The 16266-nt window shown below is 45.5% G+C and overlaps 1 protein-coding gene across 2 annotated transcripts in view; it reads left to right on the forward strand.

Annotated features, from left to right (window-relative positions):
* The window catches only part of LOC121006008 (protein 4.2-like), a 42470-nt gene that overhangs the window by 11015 nt on the left and 15189 nt on the right, over positions 1 to 16266 (forward strand). For both annotated transcript variants that reach the window (XM_040438887.1, XM_040438886.1), the window contains exons 7-11: positions 145 to 283; positions 11894 to 11997; positions 12519 to 12764; positions 15426 to 15716; positions 15929 to 16095. In XM_040438887.1, the coding sequence (XP_040294821.1) occupies positions 145 to 283; positions 11894 to 11997; positions 12519 to 12764; positions 15426 to 15716; positions 15929 to 16095 (947 nt within the window). The remainder of the gene's footprint in view (positions 1 to 144; positions 284 to 11893; positions 11998 to 12518; positions 12765 to 15425; positions 15717 to 15928; positions 16096 to 16266) is intronic.

A 16266-nucleotide genomic window follows, 5' to 3' on the forward strand; every position in this document is an offset into this window, starting at 1 on the left:
AGGCAGCCTAGAAAACCTCTTGAAAGGCCTGTCCGAAGGGAATACTTAATATCACAATATCCGAAGCAACGTACAATGTGTCTGTTATTTAGCCTGTTAACTTTCATTGATAACATTTCAAAGGATTCTCCTGGATTTTTTCAGTGTTACGATGTCTGGGGATTCCAACTCGGGTTGTCACAAACTACAACTCAGCCTACGATACGGACCAGAGTCTGCAGAAGGATATATATTATGATAAGAATGGAGCCCGGATTCACAGATCAAGGAGTGACAGTCTCTGGTAATGATTCCTATCTAAAGGCATTTACATATGTAATAGCATAAAAAGTGGGTGTTAAAGGGGTTTTCCGAGTTTTTTAAGACTGGTGATCTATCCTCGGATCGGTCATCGAGTGACGACACATTCATCGGTCACATGGCCTAGGAGCAGTTCAGAAAATTCAAGTGAATAGGGCTGAGCGCGATATCAATCACGCTGTGGTGAGCTGAGAGAAGGAGAGAGGCAGCGGCGTTCACAAGAGCACCAGTGACTTCTCAAAACAGCTGATTAGCAGGGGTCCCGGGTTGCGGATCTGGCATGAGATGCACCAAAATGCACATGTCACTTAATAATTCAGGTGCACAATCTTCATTCTACACCAGCTGGGAGCTGGGGCAGTTTTCAGGTATTACATATGCCATAAAACTGGAGTCAGAATTGGTAAATGGGTTGGGCTGCTTAGGGCTTGCCCCACCCCGTGCATTTTTAACAAAAGTGGCGAGTGTAAGGAGCAAACCTGCGACCCCAAGGAATCTCCTTTTCTTCCCTCCGTCTCTTTTCGCCTGAAAGAAATCACAAAAATTCTGATTTCTTACCATCTGGACTTTTTAGGAAATTTGGGGCAAATTATGATTCTGTAAAATCTATTTATTCATCTTTACTACTGGCTCAAGAGAAGATATAGTGGCCACAGTCAAAAACATTTGAACATTCAAAATTATATTTCCAAAAATGAATCCAAAGTTCACACATAACAGTGTCATGTATCATGTCCAAATAATAGAGGTATAAATAAAACCACAAACCTAGTAATATCACCCTGCAATACGTAAGTAATAGTGTTGATCGAGCATGCTCGGCACAAGGCGATACTCGGCCGAGTACCGCATGTGCTCGATCGCAATGCTCGAGACTCATCCCCGCATGTTTCTTGGCTGCTACGCAGCCAATAAATGTGCAGGGAGGTGCTGGCACGCACTGTAATGCCGTAGCCATGTTGGCTACTGGCATTACAGTGATTGGCTGGCCGGAACGCGTCATCGGGCGCTAAAATTACTAAAAAACACCCGATGACACGTATTCGCCTCAGTCTTAGTCAGGGAGAGCATAGTAAGGGAAAGACAGTGTAGGGACAGTTATTGGAAGATTTTTATTACAAAAACTTTTCAGAGACCCAAAAGTCCTTTTAAGGGCTATTGTGTGTGATAGCAGCAATATATGTTTGTAGCGCAACCTGCGCTAAATTGCTCAGTCTTAGGGAGAGCTGTGCATAGGAAGGGACAGAGTGTAAGGAGTGTTATTGGAAGATTTTTATTAGAAAAACTATTCAGAGACCCAAAAGTCCTTTTAAGGACTATTGTGTGTGACAGCAGCAATATATATTTTTAGCGCATCCTGCGCTAAATAGCATCTAATAGGCCGCTGCGGTCAATTAAATTTTCCGCGCCACATCTCCTTTGTGAAGTGTGCGCATCCCTAATATATCAGTGACATCCACTGTACTTTTTCTGGAGACAGTGTCCGCTGCGGACAGTTAAATTATCCACGCCACATCTACTGTGTAAAGTGTACGCATGCCTAAAATATCAGTGACATCCAGTGTACTTTTTCCGTAGATGGTGTTCGATGCGGACAGTTAAATTATCTGCGCCACATCTCCAGTGTAAAGTGTGCGCATCCCTAAAATATCAGTGACATCCACTGTACTTTTTCTGTAGACGGTGCCCGCTGCGGACAGTTAAATTAGCTGCGCCACATCTCCTGTGTAAAATGTGCGCATCCAAAAAATATCAGTGATATCCAGTGTACTTTTTCAATAGACAGTGTCCGCTACGGACAGTGAGATTAGTTGCACCACACTCTCCAGTGTAAAGTGTGCGCATCCCAAAAATATCTGTGACACCCAGTGTACTTTTTCAATAGACGGTGTCAGCTGTGGACAGTGACATTAGCTGGGCCACATCTTCAGTGTAACGTGTGCACCTAAATATTTTATCTGTGATATACAGTGTACTTTTTCAATAGACGGTGTGCGCTTCTGACAGTGACATTAGCTGGGCCACATCTTCAGTGTAACGTGTGCACCTAAAAATGATATCTGTGACATCCAGTGTACTTTTTCAATAGACGGTGTCCACTTCTGACAGTGTCAAATCACCAGTGCCACATTTCCAGTGTAACGTGTGCACCTAAAAATAAATTCTGTGACATACAGTGTACTTTTTTTAAACGTAGACGCTTTGGACAGTGACATTACCGGTGGTACCTCTCCTGTATAACGTTTCCTCATCCCAAATACCTGTGACATTCCCTGTAATTTTTCTATTAGCCCCTGGTGACAGCATTGACATTATCTGCAGGATATCTCCTGTGTGATGTTTCCACATCCCAAATACCTTTTAAAAAATATTTTGCGCACACACTTCCAAATCCTACGCTACTGTACGTGTGACATACTTTCAAGCATATTTCACATTTAAAATGAAGAAGGCGAGCAGTAAGGGACGGGGAAGTGCCCATGATGCTGATGGTGCACACAGAGGCCGTGGCCCTGGGCGCGTTGAAACTGTGCCTGCTGCCAGAGCACAAGAAAAACAGTCATCCACAATACCTAGCTTCATGTGCCAGTTTGCAGGGCGGCGCAGGTCATCACTCTTGAAGTCAGACCAGTGCGACCAGGTGGTCAGTTGGAGTACAGCAGATAATGCTTCCAGTCGGTTAAGCACCACCCTGTCTTCCACCATGTCCAGTCTTGATACTCCTTCCTCCCACCATGGAGAGTCTTGCCAAACAAGTGATCCCACACTCGGATATTCCGAGGACATCTTTTCCTCGCCATTCCTTGATTTGGCCCTCTCACCAAGCACGCTTGAAGAGGGACAGATCTTGTGCCCTGATTCCCAAACACTTGAGCATCCACAGTCACAAGAAGATGACGGTGGGGAATGGCAATTACAGTTTAATGATGTGGATGATGATGAGACACAGTTGCCAATAACTCAACAGCAATTACTGTTCAAGAGGTTGAGGAAGAGGATGAGACACAATTGTCAATCACTGAGGTTGTGGTTAGGTCAACAAGTCAGGAGGATGAGCAGAGTGCGGAAGTGGAAGAGGAGGTGGTGGACGATTAAGTCAATGACCCACCCTAGGAAAGTGTAAAGCCGAGCGAGGACAGCAGTACAGAGGGGGAGGGATCTGCAGCACCGCAACAGGCTGGAAGAGGCAGTGGGGTGGCAAAAGGGAGAAGGTGGGCCACACCAAACAGGCCTGCAACTGTTCCATGGAGAACTTCCTTGCGGACATCTCCCTTGCCAAGGGGTAGGTGTTCCACAGTATGGCGCTTTTTGAGGAAAGTGCGGACGACAAAAGAATAGCAGTTTGCAACCTGTGCTATACCAAAATGAGCCGGGGCATGAACACTAGCAACCTCACTACCACCAGCATGATCCGCCACATGGCATCCAAGTACCGTAATAAGTGGGACGAACGCCTGGGTCCACAATCGGTGTCTGAGGGTCACACCACTGCCTCTTCTTCCCCTATGTTACATGCTGGCCAATCCCCTGTCGAAGGCGCAGGCCCGGATGCCTCCCGCCCTGGACCTTCGCAAGCACCATCAGCGACCACATCCACTTCCGTGTCTCAGCGCAGCGTCCAAATGTCCTTACCCCAGGCCTTTGAACGCAAGCGCAAATACCCAGCCACCCACCCACAGGCCATAGCACTAAATGTGCACATCCCTAAAATATCAGTGACATCCACTGTACTTTTTCCGTAGATGGTGTCCGCTGCGGACAGTTAAATTATCGGCGCCACATCTACTGTGTAAAGTGTACGCATACCTAAAATATCAGTGACATCCGGTGTACTTTTTCTGTAGACGGTGCCCGCTGTGGACAGTTAAATTATCCGTGCCACATCTACTGTGTAAAGTGTGCGCATCCCTAAAATATGAGTGACATCCACTTTACTTTTTCTGTAGATGGTGCCCGCTGTGGACAATTAAATTATCCATGCCACATCTCCAGTGTAAAGTGTGCGTATCCAAAAGATATCAGTGACATCCAGTGTACTTTTTCAATAGACAGTGTCTGCTTCTGACAGTGACATTACCAGTGCCACATCTTCAGTGTAACGTGTGCACCTAAAATTTTTATCTGTGACATACAGTGTACTTTTTACGTAGACGCTTTGGACAGTGACATTACCGGTGGTACTTCTCCTGTATATCGTTTCCTCATCCTAAATACCTGTGACATTCCCTGTGTTTTTTTATTAGCCCCTGGTGACAGCATTGACATTCTCTGCGGGATATCTCCTGTGTGATGTTGTCACGACCATGGTTATGGCCGTGACTCCTGAACCGCATGCAGTTGCCTGTGGTCTGGGATTGTTGTCAATCACAGGTGAGAGCTGAAGTATGTTGCCTCACCTGTGGTTGCCACTGGCAACATTAGGTATGTGGCAGTAGAGCAGTTGGAGCTGGTTGCTAGGCTGCTCGGTGTCATTGCATGCGGTTGCACCTGGCAACCTGTCTATTAGGTGTGCCTTAGGTTTGTTTGTTGTGCACAAGGTTTTTGTATGTGTGCACTTTCTCTTTTAAGTGGCTGTCTTCCCTTCCCTGGTGTGAGAAGGGTTAATTTCCTTCTTTCTGTGTGAACACTGGGTGTGTCTGAGTATGGGTGTGGCTACTTTGGGCTATAAAGCCTCAGTTGAGACCTGATGTCTGAGGGGTACTCCAGCCTTGTTTGTAAGCTGGAGGCACCCTCCTTGTATTTACCATCTTCCAGTGAGGGCCACCCTTGTGGTCATAAACTTATGTTAGACATTATTGTTCTTTTTATATATTATGTCTAGTGGTGTCTCTATCGTTATTGCAGCGTATGGTCCTGGGTTCCTGTCTGATGTGTGGTGTGTGCTGTGTCCGTCTATGTTGTTGTGGACTGCAGCACTTGTGCACGGGTCCCAAGCTGTGTGTCTGTGGCAGGTAGGTGTGATACTAGTTTCAACTACCTGCCATTGCCATATGTCTGTATATGTTTCCCTTCTCCTCTATAGCTTGGCCAGTAAGACTCCTGTTGCTCCGTGTCTAGGAGGAACAGGTCGTCCTACCCTGCTCCTAGTCCAGGGCCACCCTGAGGGCTAGTAGGAATTACAGGTTCCAGTGTATGAGCCCTCCCACCATCAGGGTCGGCTCATACGGCTAGGAGACAGGGTCAGAATTAGGGATGTGATAGGAGGTGACCGGCTCCCTGATTCCTGTCCTGGCCTAACAGTTATGTTTCAGAGAGACATCGCACGGCTGAGGGTTTCCCCCATCCTCAGCCGTGACAGATGTTTCCACATCCCAAATACTTTAAAAAAAATATTTTGCGCATACACTTCCAAATCCTACGCTACTGTACATGTGACATACTTTCAAGCATATATCACATTTAAAATGAAGAAGGCAAGCAGTAATGGACGAGGAAGTGGCCGTGATGCTGATGGTGCACACAGAGGCCGTGGCCTTGGGCGCGTTGAAACTGTGCCTGCTGCCAGAGCACAAGAAAAACAGTCATCCACAATACCTAGCTTCATGTCCCAGTTTGCAGGGCGGCTCAGGACACCACTCTTGAAGTCAGACCAGTGCGACCAGGTGGTCGGTTGGATTGTAGCAGATAATGCTTCCAGTCGGTTAAGCACCACCCTGTCTTCCACCAAGTCAAGTCTTGATACTCCTTCCTTTCACCATGGAGAGTCTGGCCAAACAAGTGATCCCACACTCGGATATTCCGAGGACATCTTTTCCTCGCCATTCCTTGATTTGGCCCTCTCACCAAGCACGCTTGAAGAGGGACAGATCTTGTGCCCTGATTCCCAAACTCTTGAGCATCCACAGTCACAAAAAGATGATGGTGGGGAATGGCAATTACAGTTTAATGAGGTGGATGATGATAAGACACAGTTGCCAATAACTCAACAGCAATTACTGTCTCAAGAGGTTGAGGAAGAGGATGAGACACAGTTGTCAATCACTGAGGTTGTGGTTAGGTCAACAAGTCAGGAGGATGAGCAGAGTGAGGAAGTGGAAGAGGAGGTGGTGGACGATTAAGTCAATGACCCACCCTGGGAAGGTGTAAAGCCGAGCGAGGACAGCAGTACAGAGGGGGAGGGATCTGCAGCACTGCAACAGGCTGGAAGAGGCAGTGGGGTGGCAAAAGGGAAAAGGCGGGCCCGCAACAGGCCTGCAACTGTTCCATGGAGCACTTTCTTGTGGAAATCTCCCTTGCCAAGGGGTAGGTGTTTCGCAGTATGGCATTTTTTTGAGGAAAGTGCGGAAGACAAAAGAATAGTAGTTTTCAACCTGTGCTGTACCAAAATGAGCCGGGTGTGAACACTAGCAACCTCACTACCACCAGCATGATCTGCCACATGGCATCCAAGTACCGTAATAAGTGGGACGAATGCCTGGGTCCACAATCGGTGTCTGCGGGTCACACCACTGCCTCTTCTTCCCTTATATTATGTGCTGGCTAATTCCCTGTCGAAGGCGCAAGTCCGGATGCCTCCCGCCCTGAACCTGGACCTTCGCAAGCACTATCAGCGACCACATCCACTTCCGTGTCCCAGCGCAGCGTCCAAATGTCCTTACCACAGGCCTTTGAATGCAAGCGCAAATACCCAGCCACCCACCCACAGGCCATAGCACTAAATGTGCAGCTTTCCAAATTACTGGCCCTAGAAATGTTGCCATTTAGGCTTGTGGACACTGAGGCCTTCCGCAGCCTGATGTCGGTGGCCGTCCTGCGTTACGCAATCCCCAGCCGCCACTATTTTTCAAGGTGTGCCGTGCCCGCCTTACACCAACATGTGTCACGTAACATCACACATGCCCTGACCAACGCATTACTGGGAAGGTCCACTTAACCACAGACAAATGGACAAGTGCATTCGGCCAGGGATGCTACATTTCCCTGACGGCACACTGGGTGAATGTTGTGGAGACCGGGAGAGAGTCATACCCTGGGATGGCACAGGTGCTACCAACGGCAAGGATTGCGGGCAATACGTCGATCAGGGTTTCCGCCAGCACCTACGTTAGTGGCTCCAACCCCCACTTCTCCTCCTCCGACTCCTCCTCCACTTCCACCACTTCCACCTCCGAATTATCCGCGTCCAGCACCAGTCAGCCATCAGTCGGGAGCTGGAACAGCTGATATGCTTAGGGGACAAACAGCACACCGCCGCATAGCTGTGGCAGGGGATAAGAGACCAGACTGAGCTGTGGCTCTCGACACTCAACCTACAACCAGGCATGGTTGTGTCTGACAATGGTCGTAACTTGGTGGCGGCTTTGGAGCTGACACACATCTCATGCCTAGCCCACATCTTAAACTTAATGGTGCAGTGGTTTCTCAAAACCTACCCCAATTTGCCTGAGCTACTGGTGAAGGTGCGCCGCATGTGTGCACATTTCTGCAAGTCATCGACAGCTTCAGCCAGTCTGTCAATGCTGCAGCAGCGCTTGAAATTGCCAGCTCACCGGCTGTTGTGCAATGTGAGCACGCGCTGGAACTCGACGTTCCACATGTTGGCCAGGGTTTGTAAGCAGCAGAGGGCAGTAGTGGAATACCAGCTGCAAAATGGTCGTCATCTTTCCAGTCAGCTTCCGCTATTCACAAGCGAGGAGTGGGCATGGATGTCTGACCTCTGTGAGGTTTTTACGAAATTTTGAGGAATCAACACAGATGGTGAGCGGCGATAACGCTATTATCAGCGTAACCATTCCACTTCTGTGTCTACTCAAACACTCGCTGCTCACAATTAAGGCCGATGCTTTACATGTGGAAGAGGTGGAAATGGGGGAAGACATTACACAGGGGGATAGCCAGACCACCCTCAGTTGGTCTTCTCAGTGCGAATTGTACGATGAAGAGGAGGAGGAGGAGCAGGAGACAGTTACCTCTGCTACAGAGGGTAGTACCCATGGAAGTTTAATTCCATCTGTTCTGCGTGGGTGGGCAGAAGAGGGGGAAGAGGATGAGGAGATTGAGAGCGATCCTCCTGATGACGACAGCGAAGTCTTGGCTGTTGGTACTCTGGCACACATGGCTAAACTTCATGTTAGGCTTCCTTTACCGCGACCTGCGCGTTATACGCATTTTAGACAACACGGATTACTGGTTGTTCACCCTTCTCGATGCCCGCTACAAAGAAAACTTCTCATCTCTCATTCCTCTGGTGGACAGGATGAGCAAAACGGTGCAATACCAGAAGGTCCTTGTTGAAAAATTGCTCCAAAAATTTTCATCTGACAACGGTGGCGGCAGAGTCCGTAGTTCCTTGGCCAACGAGGAGGGGAGACGAGGGGAACACAAAGCAGTTCCAACAGAGGCAAGGCAACACTCTCCAAAGCCTGGGTCAGTTTCATGACACCCCGCCAGCACCCTCACCCTGATGTGCGGCCTAGTGTCACAAGGAGAGAAAAATTTGGGAAGATGGTGAAGGAGTACATAGCAGACCGTGTCAGCGTCCTCAATGATCCCTCAGTGCCGTACAACTACTGGGTGTCCAAGCTGGACACGTGGCACAAACTGACTCTCTACGCCTTGGAGGTGCTGGCCTTCCCTGCTACCAGCGCTTTGTCTGAGCGGGTATTTAGTGCTGCTGGTGGCATTATAACAGATAAGCGTATCCGCCTGTCAACTGAAAATGCTGACAAGTCGACTCTTATAAAAATGAACAAGGCCTGGATTGCCCCTGACTTCTCGACTCCACAAGAGGAAAGCAGCTGAACATAAAGGCTCTTTAAATGTGTTGTTTATAATGTACTGAATACACTGTATTCCCATGCACCCCTTCCACCACAAAAAAGGGTATATGGTTCAATCTTCCTTTTCTCATCCTCCTCTTCCATCATATCAACATGCTTATTTGTCGCATATAATGCCCTCGCATATATGCCCTTGCATCTAATGTTTTACAGGGTCAGCTCACCGGCAGGCCCTCGCATATGTTTTACGGGGTCAGCTCACCTGCAGGCCCTGGCATATAATTTTTTAGAGGGTCAGCTCACCAGCAGGCCCTCACCTACAATCTTTTACAGGGTCAGCTCACCTGCAGGCCCACACATATAATTTTTAGAGGGTCAGCTCACCAGTAGGCCCTCACCTACAATCTTTTACAGGGTCAGCTCACCTGCAGGCCCACGCATATAATGTTTTACAGGGTCATCTCACCTGCAGGCCCTGGCATATAATTTTTTAGAGGGTCAGTTCACCAGCAGGCCCTCATCTACAATCTTTTACAGGGTCAGCTCACCTTTAGGCCCAAGTATATAATGTTTTACAGGGTCAGCTCACCTGCAGGCCCTGGCACATAATTTTTTAGAGGGTCAGCTCACCAGCAGGCCCTCACCTATAATATTTTACAGGGTCAGCTCACCTACAGGCCCACGCATATCATTTTTTAAAGGGGCGGCTCACCAGCAGGCCCTCACCTACAAGTCCAGTCTCACTATCCAAGAGTCTGGTCAACACAATCCTCACCGCCGGGGGTCGCGTAACTAGTTATCACGGAAGAGTCTCGTTCATTATCGGAATTAACCAGAAAAATCCCTCCACCAACTAAGAACGTCCATGCACCACCACGCACAGAATCGAGAAAGAGCTATCAATCTGTCAATCCTTTCCATGTCCGGGCTGGGTGAGGTTTCCCGTGTTGAGTCAAATTAAGCCGCAGGCTCCACTCCTGGTGGTGCCCTTCCATCAATTCCTTTAAGTTTCAGCTTTGCAACCATACTCCCCCCAGAACTCAAAGACTTTGGTTTCCCGGAAGCAGCTCGGCGGGTCATGGGAATATTGCTGCCGGATCGCCGGTCAGCATTGTTCAAGGTCGGAACTACGACGGTATCCGATCGTCTTCGAACCTCCGACTTTTGTTTTTGATTAATGAAAACATTCGTGGCAAATGTTTTTGCTTTGGTTCGTCTTGCGCCGGTCCAAGAATTTCACCTCTAGCGGCGCAATACGGATGCCCCCGGCCGTCCCTCTTAATCATGGCCTCAGTTCCGAAAATCAATAAAATAGAACCGGAGTCCTATTCCAATATTCCTAGCTAAAGTATTCAGGCGACCCGGCCTGCTTTGAACACTGTAAACTTTTTCAATGGTCAGCTAAGCAGCAGGCCCTCAACCATAATGTTTTAGGGGGTCAGCTCACCAGCAGGCCCTCAACCATAATTTTTTCAATGGTCAGCTCAGCAGCAGGCCATCACCCATAATGTTTTAGAGGGTCAGCTCAGCAGCAGGCCCTCACCCCTAATGTTTTAGATGGTCAGATCAGCAGGCCCTTGCTCCAAATGTTTTAGAGGGTCACCAGCAGGCCATCAATCATAATTTTTCAAGGGTGTGTATGATGCCCTCCTTTATGTGTAATAAAGGGTGTATTGGAGTGCCAGTTCCTTGTAATTTTTGGCAGCCCTTTCACTTAGTGCATAGGCTTTATGAGTGTAGGAGTCCCACTACATGAACAATTGTACCACAATGTGAAAGAGGCCCTCCTTTATGTGATATACAAGTTGTATCAGAGTGCCTCTTGCTTGCAATTTTTGGCAGAACTTGCACTTTATATACAAGTAAATATACACAGGAAAGAATGTTTCCTAACAATTTTTCCTCTAAAATCGATTTTATCTTTGGTTTTGTGCGTATTATTGTCAGTCTGTAAAAGTGGCCTACTACTCGGACAACATCATTCCCAGCAGCAACCTGGGAGTCCAAGATGCATCCAGACATCCTCCCCATGCTGTTCCCGAAACATTTTAGTGGTGTTTCCATCAATTTCTGACCTTTTCCTATGAACCAGACACCCTCCCCTCATCAGAGCAGGGGGTGCCTGGTTTAATGCTCGGGTTCTCCCATTGACTTCCGTTATACTCGGATGCTCGGTAGTGTACCCAAGCATCCCGATGTGTTCGGCCAGAGCACCCGAGCACTTTGGTGCTCGATCAACACTAGTAAGTAGCAGTGCTGTAGCCTGTACAATACTCCAATCAGTGATTAATAATAAAATCATGCTGCATCCAACCATCCGCACGGTGTAGATCCCGGGTAATTTCACCATGAATTTTGTATTACATGGCAATCATTCAAATGAATGACCAAACAAAAAAAATCCTACAGCTGGAAGATGAGAATTATACAGTCAAAATATATTTAAAAAAATTTGAATAAGTAAAACATTTGGAATAGTTTTCCCAAATACTAAAAGTCTGTCACCAATAATTATACAGATAAACCAGGTCTTATAGGACTAGATCAGCTGAATGTAATGATACTTTTCACCTGGCAATCCGACACTTCATTCTGGAAAAAAAAAGTTATATTAATCCATAAGCAAATGAGCAGTTAAGTGCACTAAAAGGCGGGCCCAAGCCCCTCTGTGCACCCTTTCCCCTCCTGCTTCCTCTGCCAGCCATTCCTGCTCGGTCCTGGGACATTTACAGCTTTTTTTCTGTCTATAACAATGGCTGCTAAGTCACCAGAGCAAAAACTTCTATAAATTGTTATACTTTTCTCCTAATGATAGATGGTAAATGGTCACAAATTTTGTCTGTGTTAGGTTATTATCTAATATTATCTTATAGGCATTTCCATGTATGGAATGAGTGCTGGATGCAAAGAAGAGATCTCTGGAAAGAATACAGCGGATGGCAGGTTCTTGATGCAACTGCACAGCTGAAATACAGCGGTAAAAACATAGATATATTCAATTTTATTAATGGGGTTTTCCGGAAGTTGAAATAACTTTGTTGGAAGAACCCAATCTCTCAAAGGAACCAATGCAGTTTTGGAGGGATTGCTACAAAAAAACAAAAACACGTTTCGAGGATACTCAGGTCTCCTTCATCAGGTTACACTTGAGCAAGTGGGAATTAGTGGGGCCTGAGTATCCCCGTTATTTTCTTTTTTGCTGATTCATCTACAATAAAGAAGATCAATGGGGCAACCCCTTTAAATTCCATTTCTAACTTGCACAGGACAATGTTTTCTCAAGGGAAGCAATATGTGATAGGTCTCTTCTGCCATAACAACTTTGGCATGTCCAAAGACAATGGGGCTGTTCTACTGAATCCAGGATGCTTTTTAAGAAATGTGATACATTAATATATGTTCAGCTCAAACACTATTGCATATGTAATAATACACTACACTGCAATCAAGAACTTGTGGTAAAGGTCTTCTTTACAATCGGCTATGTTTCACTTACAGGTGAGCTGTATTGCAGCGGTCCTGCCCCAGTAAGAGCCATCAAGGAAGGTCAAGTAGAGCTAAATTATGACACAAAGCTCATCTTTTCTAAGGTGTATACAGACACAGTGGTCTTGGTAAGGGATTCTCAAGGACGTTTTAGAAAGGCATATAGCAAGATCAGACATGTCGGAGATGGAATCAGCACAAAGAGTGTTGGAAGTGATGCTCAAGATGATATTACCCTAAACTACAAGTATCCGAAAGGTGCGAGGTATTTTTCATAAATTAATAAAATTAATGTATGTATTATTATTATTATTATTTCATCTGAAAATATCATCTACAATGACTGAGACTGCCGAATTGATGTACAGGGTTCCCAGATACATGAATAGCTGTTGTGCAAAATGAAAATGATAGGGAACTTCAAAAATGTCCATAAAATCTAGATCAGGTCCCAATTGCCAATGAACCATATCAGAAGGAAGAACTGGTGGAGGTCTGTGAGCTTGATTGGCAGGAAGGAGCCTATACCAATAACCATACTCCTTTAGATGCAGAAGATTTCCACCTCTTACAAAGACAATTAGAGGTAGTTAATTTGACTTCAGATAAAAATGTCTCTATACAATAATATTCTACATAAGTAATTGAGCAACTTTGTAAAACACAGCGCATTATTATAAGTTTTCACTACTTGTAGCCTATAGTACAGTCCAAAGCTACATTTGCAAGTCAGGTGGTTGCTACTGGAAACAGTCAACATAAGTACTTCCAGACAAGACAACTTATAATACAGTAGGAATCTTTTTCCTATATCCCTTTACTATACAGTAACCCATGTAAAGATGGCACTTCCAAGAATGCAAATCACTAGAACAGGTTCTAGAAAGAAACTAAGCCAGTAAAGAATGCTAGATTTCAGCTGTGAAGCCTGCAGAACCGTTAATGCAGCTCTGGACTGTATAACATGCTGTAATTCAGAATCAATAAACAATAGAGCTCCCTGTACACATTAGATTATTGTTGGCTGGACCTGTTCCTGACGCTCCCCTGATACATGATGTTGAGGGAGAGAAGAATTGGAAATGTTGAATTTTAACTCCCGTTCTTTTGTTATCCCAGTAGATAAGCCCCTGCCAGAAATATCTGGTAGAAGCTTTCTCTCCTCTCCCCACTAAGAACAGATGCCAAGTGAGTATATATATGGGGCAGTCGGGAGAGATAGCGATTGGCCAATCATAGGCCAAACATTCAGCGGACAGTTGCTGAAAGTGTATGGGTACCTTTAAAGGAATCTGTCAGTTCCTGTATGCTGCCATGACTGGGGGTAGCCTAGTGCAGTGACATACCTGATGACTACTTTTAAAGTACTGGCCTCCTGAAGCCGGCAGCGTCCACCAGCACCGGAAGAGAAAGGAGTCTGATACCGTACACTGCCACCAGTCAACCCTGCCTCCAGACGATGATTGATAGTCTTTTTAGCATGATTTAGTTAGTAACAGGCTTTAGTATACAGGGTGGGCCATTTATATGGATACACCTTAATAAAATGGGAATGGTTGGTGATATTAACTTCCTGTTTGTGGCACATTAGTATATGTGAGGGGGGAAACTTTTCAAGATGGGTGGTGACCATGGCGGCCATTTTGAAGTCAGACATTTTGAATCCAACTTTTGTTTTTTCAATAGGAAGAGGGTCATGTGACACATCAAACTTATTGGGAATTTCACAAGAAAAACAATGGTGTGCTTGGTTTTAACGTAACTTTATTCTTTCATGAGTTATTTACAAGTTTCTGACCACTTATAAAATGTGTTCAATGTGCTGCCCATTGTGTTGGATTGTCAATGCAACCCTCTTCTCCCACTCTTCACACACTGATGGCAACACCGCAGGAGAAATGCTAGCACAGGCTTCCAGTATCCATAGTTTCAGGTGCTGCACATCTCGTATCTTCACAGCATAGACGATTGCCTTCAGATGATACGAGATGTGCAGCACCTGAAACTACGGATACTGGAAGCCTGTGCTAGCATTTCTCCTGCGGTGTTGCTATCAGTGTGTGAAGAGTGGGAGAAAAGGGTTGCATTGACAATCCAACACAATGGGCAGCACATTGAACACATTTTGTAAGTGGTCAGAAACTTGTAAATAACTCATGAAAGAATAAAGTTACGTTAAAACCAAGCACACCATTGTTTATCTTGTGAAATTCCCAATAAGTTTGATGTGTCAAATGACCCTCTTCCTATTGATAAAACAAAAGTTGGATTCAAAATGGCCAACTTCAAAATGGCCGCCATGGTCACCACCCATCTTGAAAAGTTTCCCCCCTCACATATACTAATGTGCCACAAACAGGAAGTTAATATCACCAACCATTCCCATTTTATTAAGGTGTATCCATATAAATGGCCCACCCTGTAGATCAGAATGTATCTAAAATGAACAATACAAAGAACCTTAAAGGGGATCTCCACCTTTTGAACAAATTTCAGGTCCCCCTCCTCCCCGCCGGACATGTGGAGTAAAGCCTATATACCTTCTCCCAAAGATCAGTTTTGACTCCTTTCATTTGCAGTGCTCCAGTTCCCACTTTTCAACTTGTGGAATGGACGGAGCAGATAAATATACTTTAAAGTCATACTTTTTATTACTATTGGTAGTTTAGCTTAAAGGGGTTGTATAAGACTAACAAAATGTGTCTTTCCAAAAACAGCACCATTTTTATCCATGGACCGTGTCTAGTATAACGGTTCATCCTCATCCAATTGAATGAAGCAAACAAAGATGTGGCTGCTCTTCTCATCACTGAAGTCTATTAGAGTTGCCATAAATGCATCACACCTTTTTCTAAGAAGTTTCTGCCTCTTTAGCATTTCGATAATTGCTGAAATAATATTTAACCTCATTCATAACAGGTTCTAAAGAAGAACATGAAGCCGTAGAAAGAGCCAAGCAGCTAATGCTTAAATACCATGAGGACACCGATAATAACTTGATGTTCCTCAGCCCAGTCGTTTTGTCCATTACATCCAAGAATGAACAGCTTTATGGAGAAGACATTATTCTTAGTGTGATAGTGAGCAATGTGAGCGGAGAGGAGAAGGATCTCGAGCTTGTACTTGGTGCTCAGTCTGTACATGACTATGGCATCACATGGACACAGTTCTGGAGTGAGAAGTTTCATTTCCATCTTTCCTCAGGGGAAGGTAATTTGGATATGTAGATAATTCTACTTAATCATAAACGGTGCAGAAACATTAGTGGGTTTGTAATATTATGAACAATTTAAATTTGGACAAAGGCTGGCAAGTCACAATCCTTAGAATTTGTTCCTGTGGTTCCTTGCAATGCTAAAGCCTTTTTTTTTATGGGCAGTCCCAGGCAAGGTAAAATGCTTACTACCTGCATGATTTTACAGAAATTAGTGTCTCTGGAAGGATGAATTACTCTAAGTACAAGAAAGAACTTCTGGAGAACAACCTGATGCGGATTACTGCTCTGATGAAAGAACCGAAACATGACCACGGCTGCTACGCTCTGGCAGATCAAGATGTGACCATTTGTAAACCACCCCTGGTCATTCAGGTAGGTCCATATTCCTAGCTAGCAAAACAGAAGAAAAATTCACTTTTATTTGTTTCACTTAAAATACCCAGTGTGAACAAAGACAAACAAATATATAAGTATATATACACGGTTTCGTTTCAAATATGAGGCTGCCGGGGTCATCTACTCGTTCCCTAATCTCCTATTTAG

Source organism: Bufo bufo, chromosome 6 (assembly GCF_905171765.1).
Source record: "Bufo bufo chromosome 6, aBufBuf1.1, whole genome shotgun sequence".
NCBI lineage: Eukaryota > Metazoa > Chordata > Amphibia > Anura > Bufonidae > Bufo > Bufo bufo.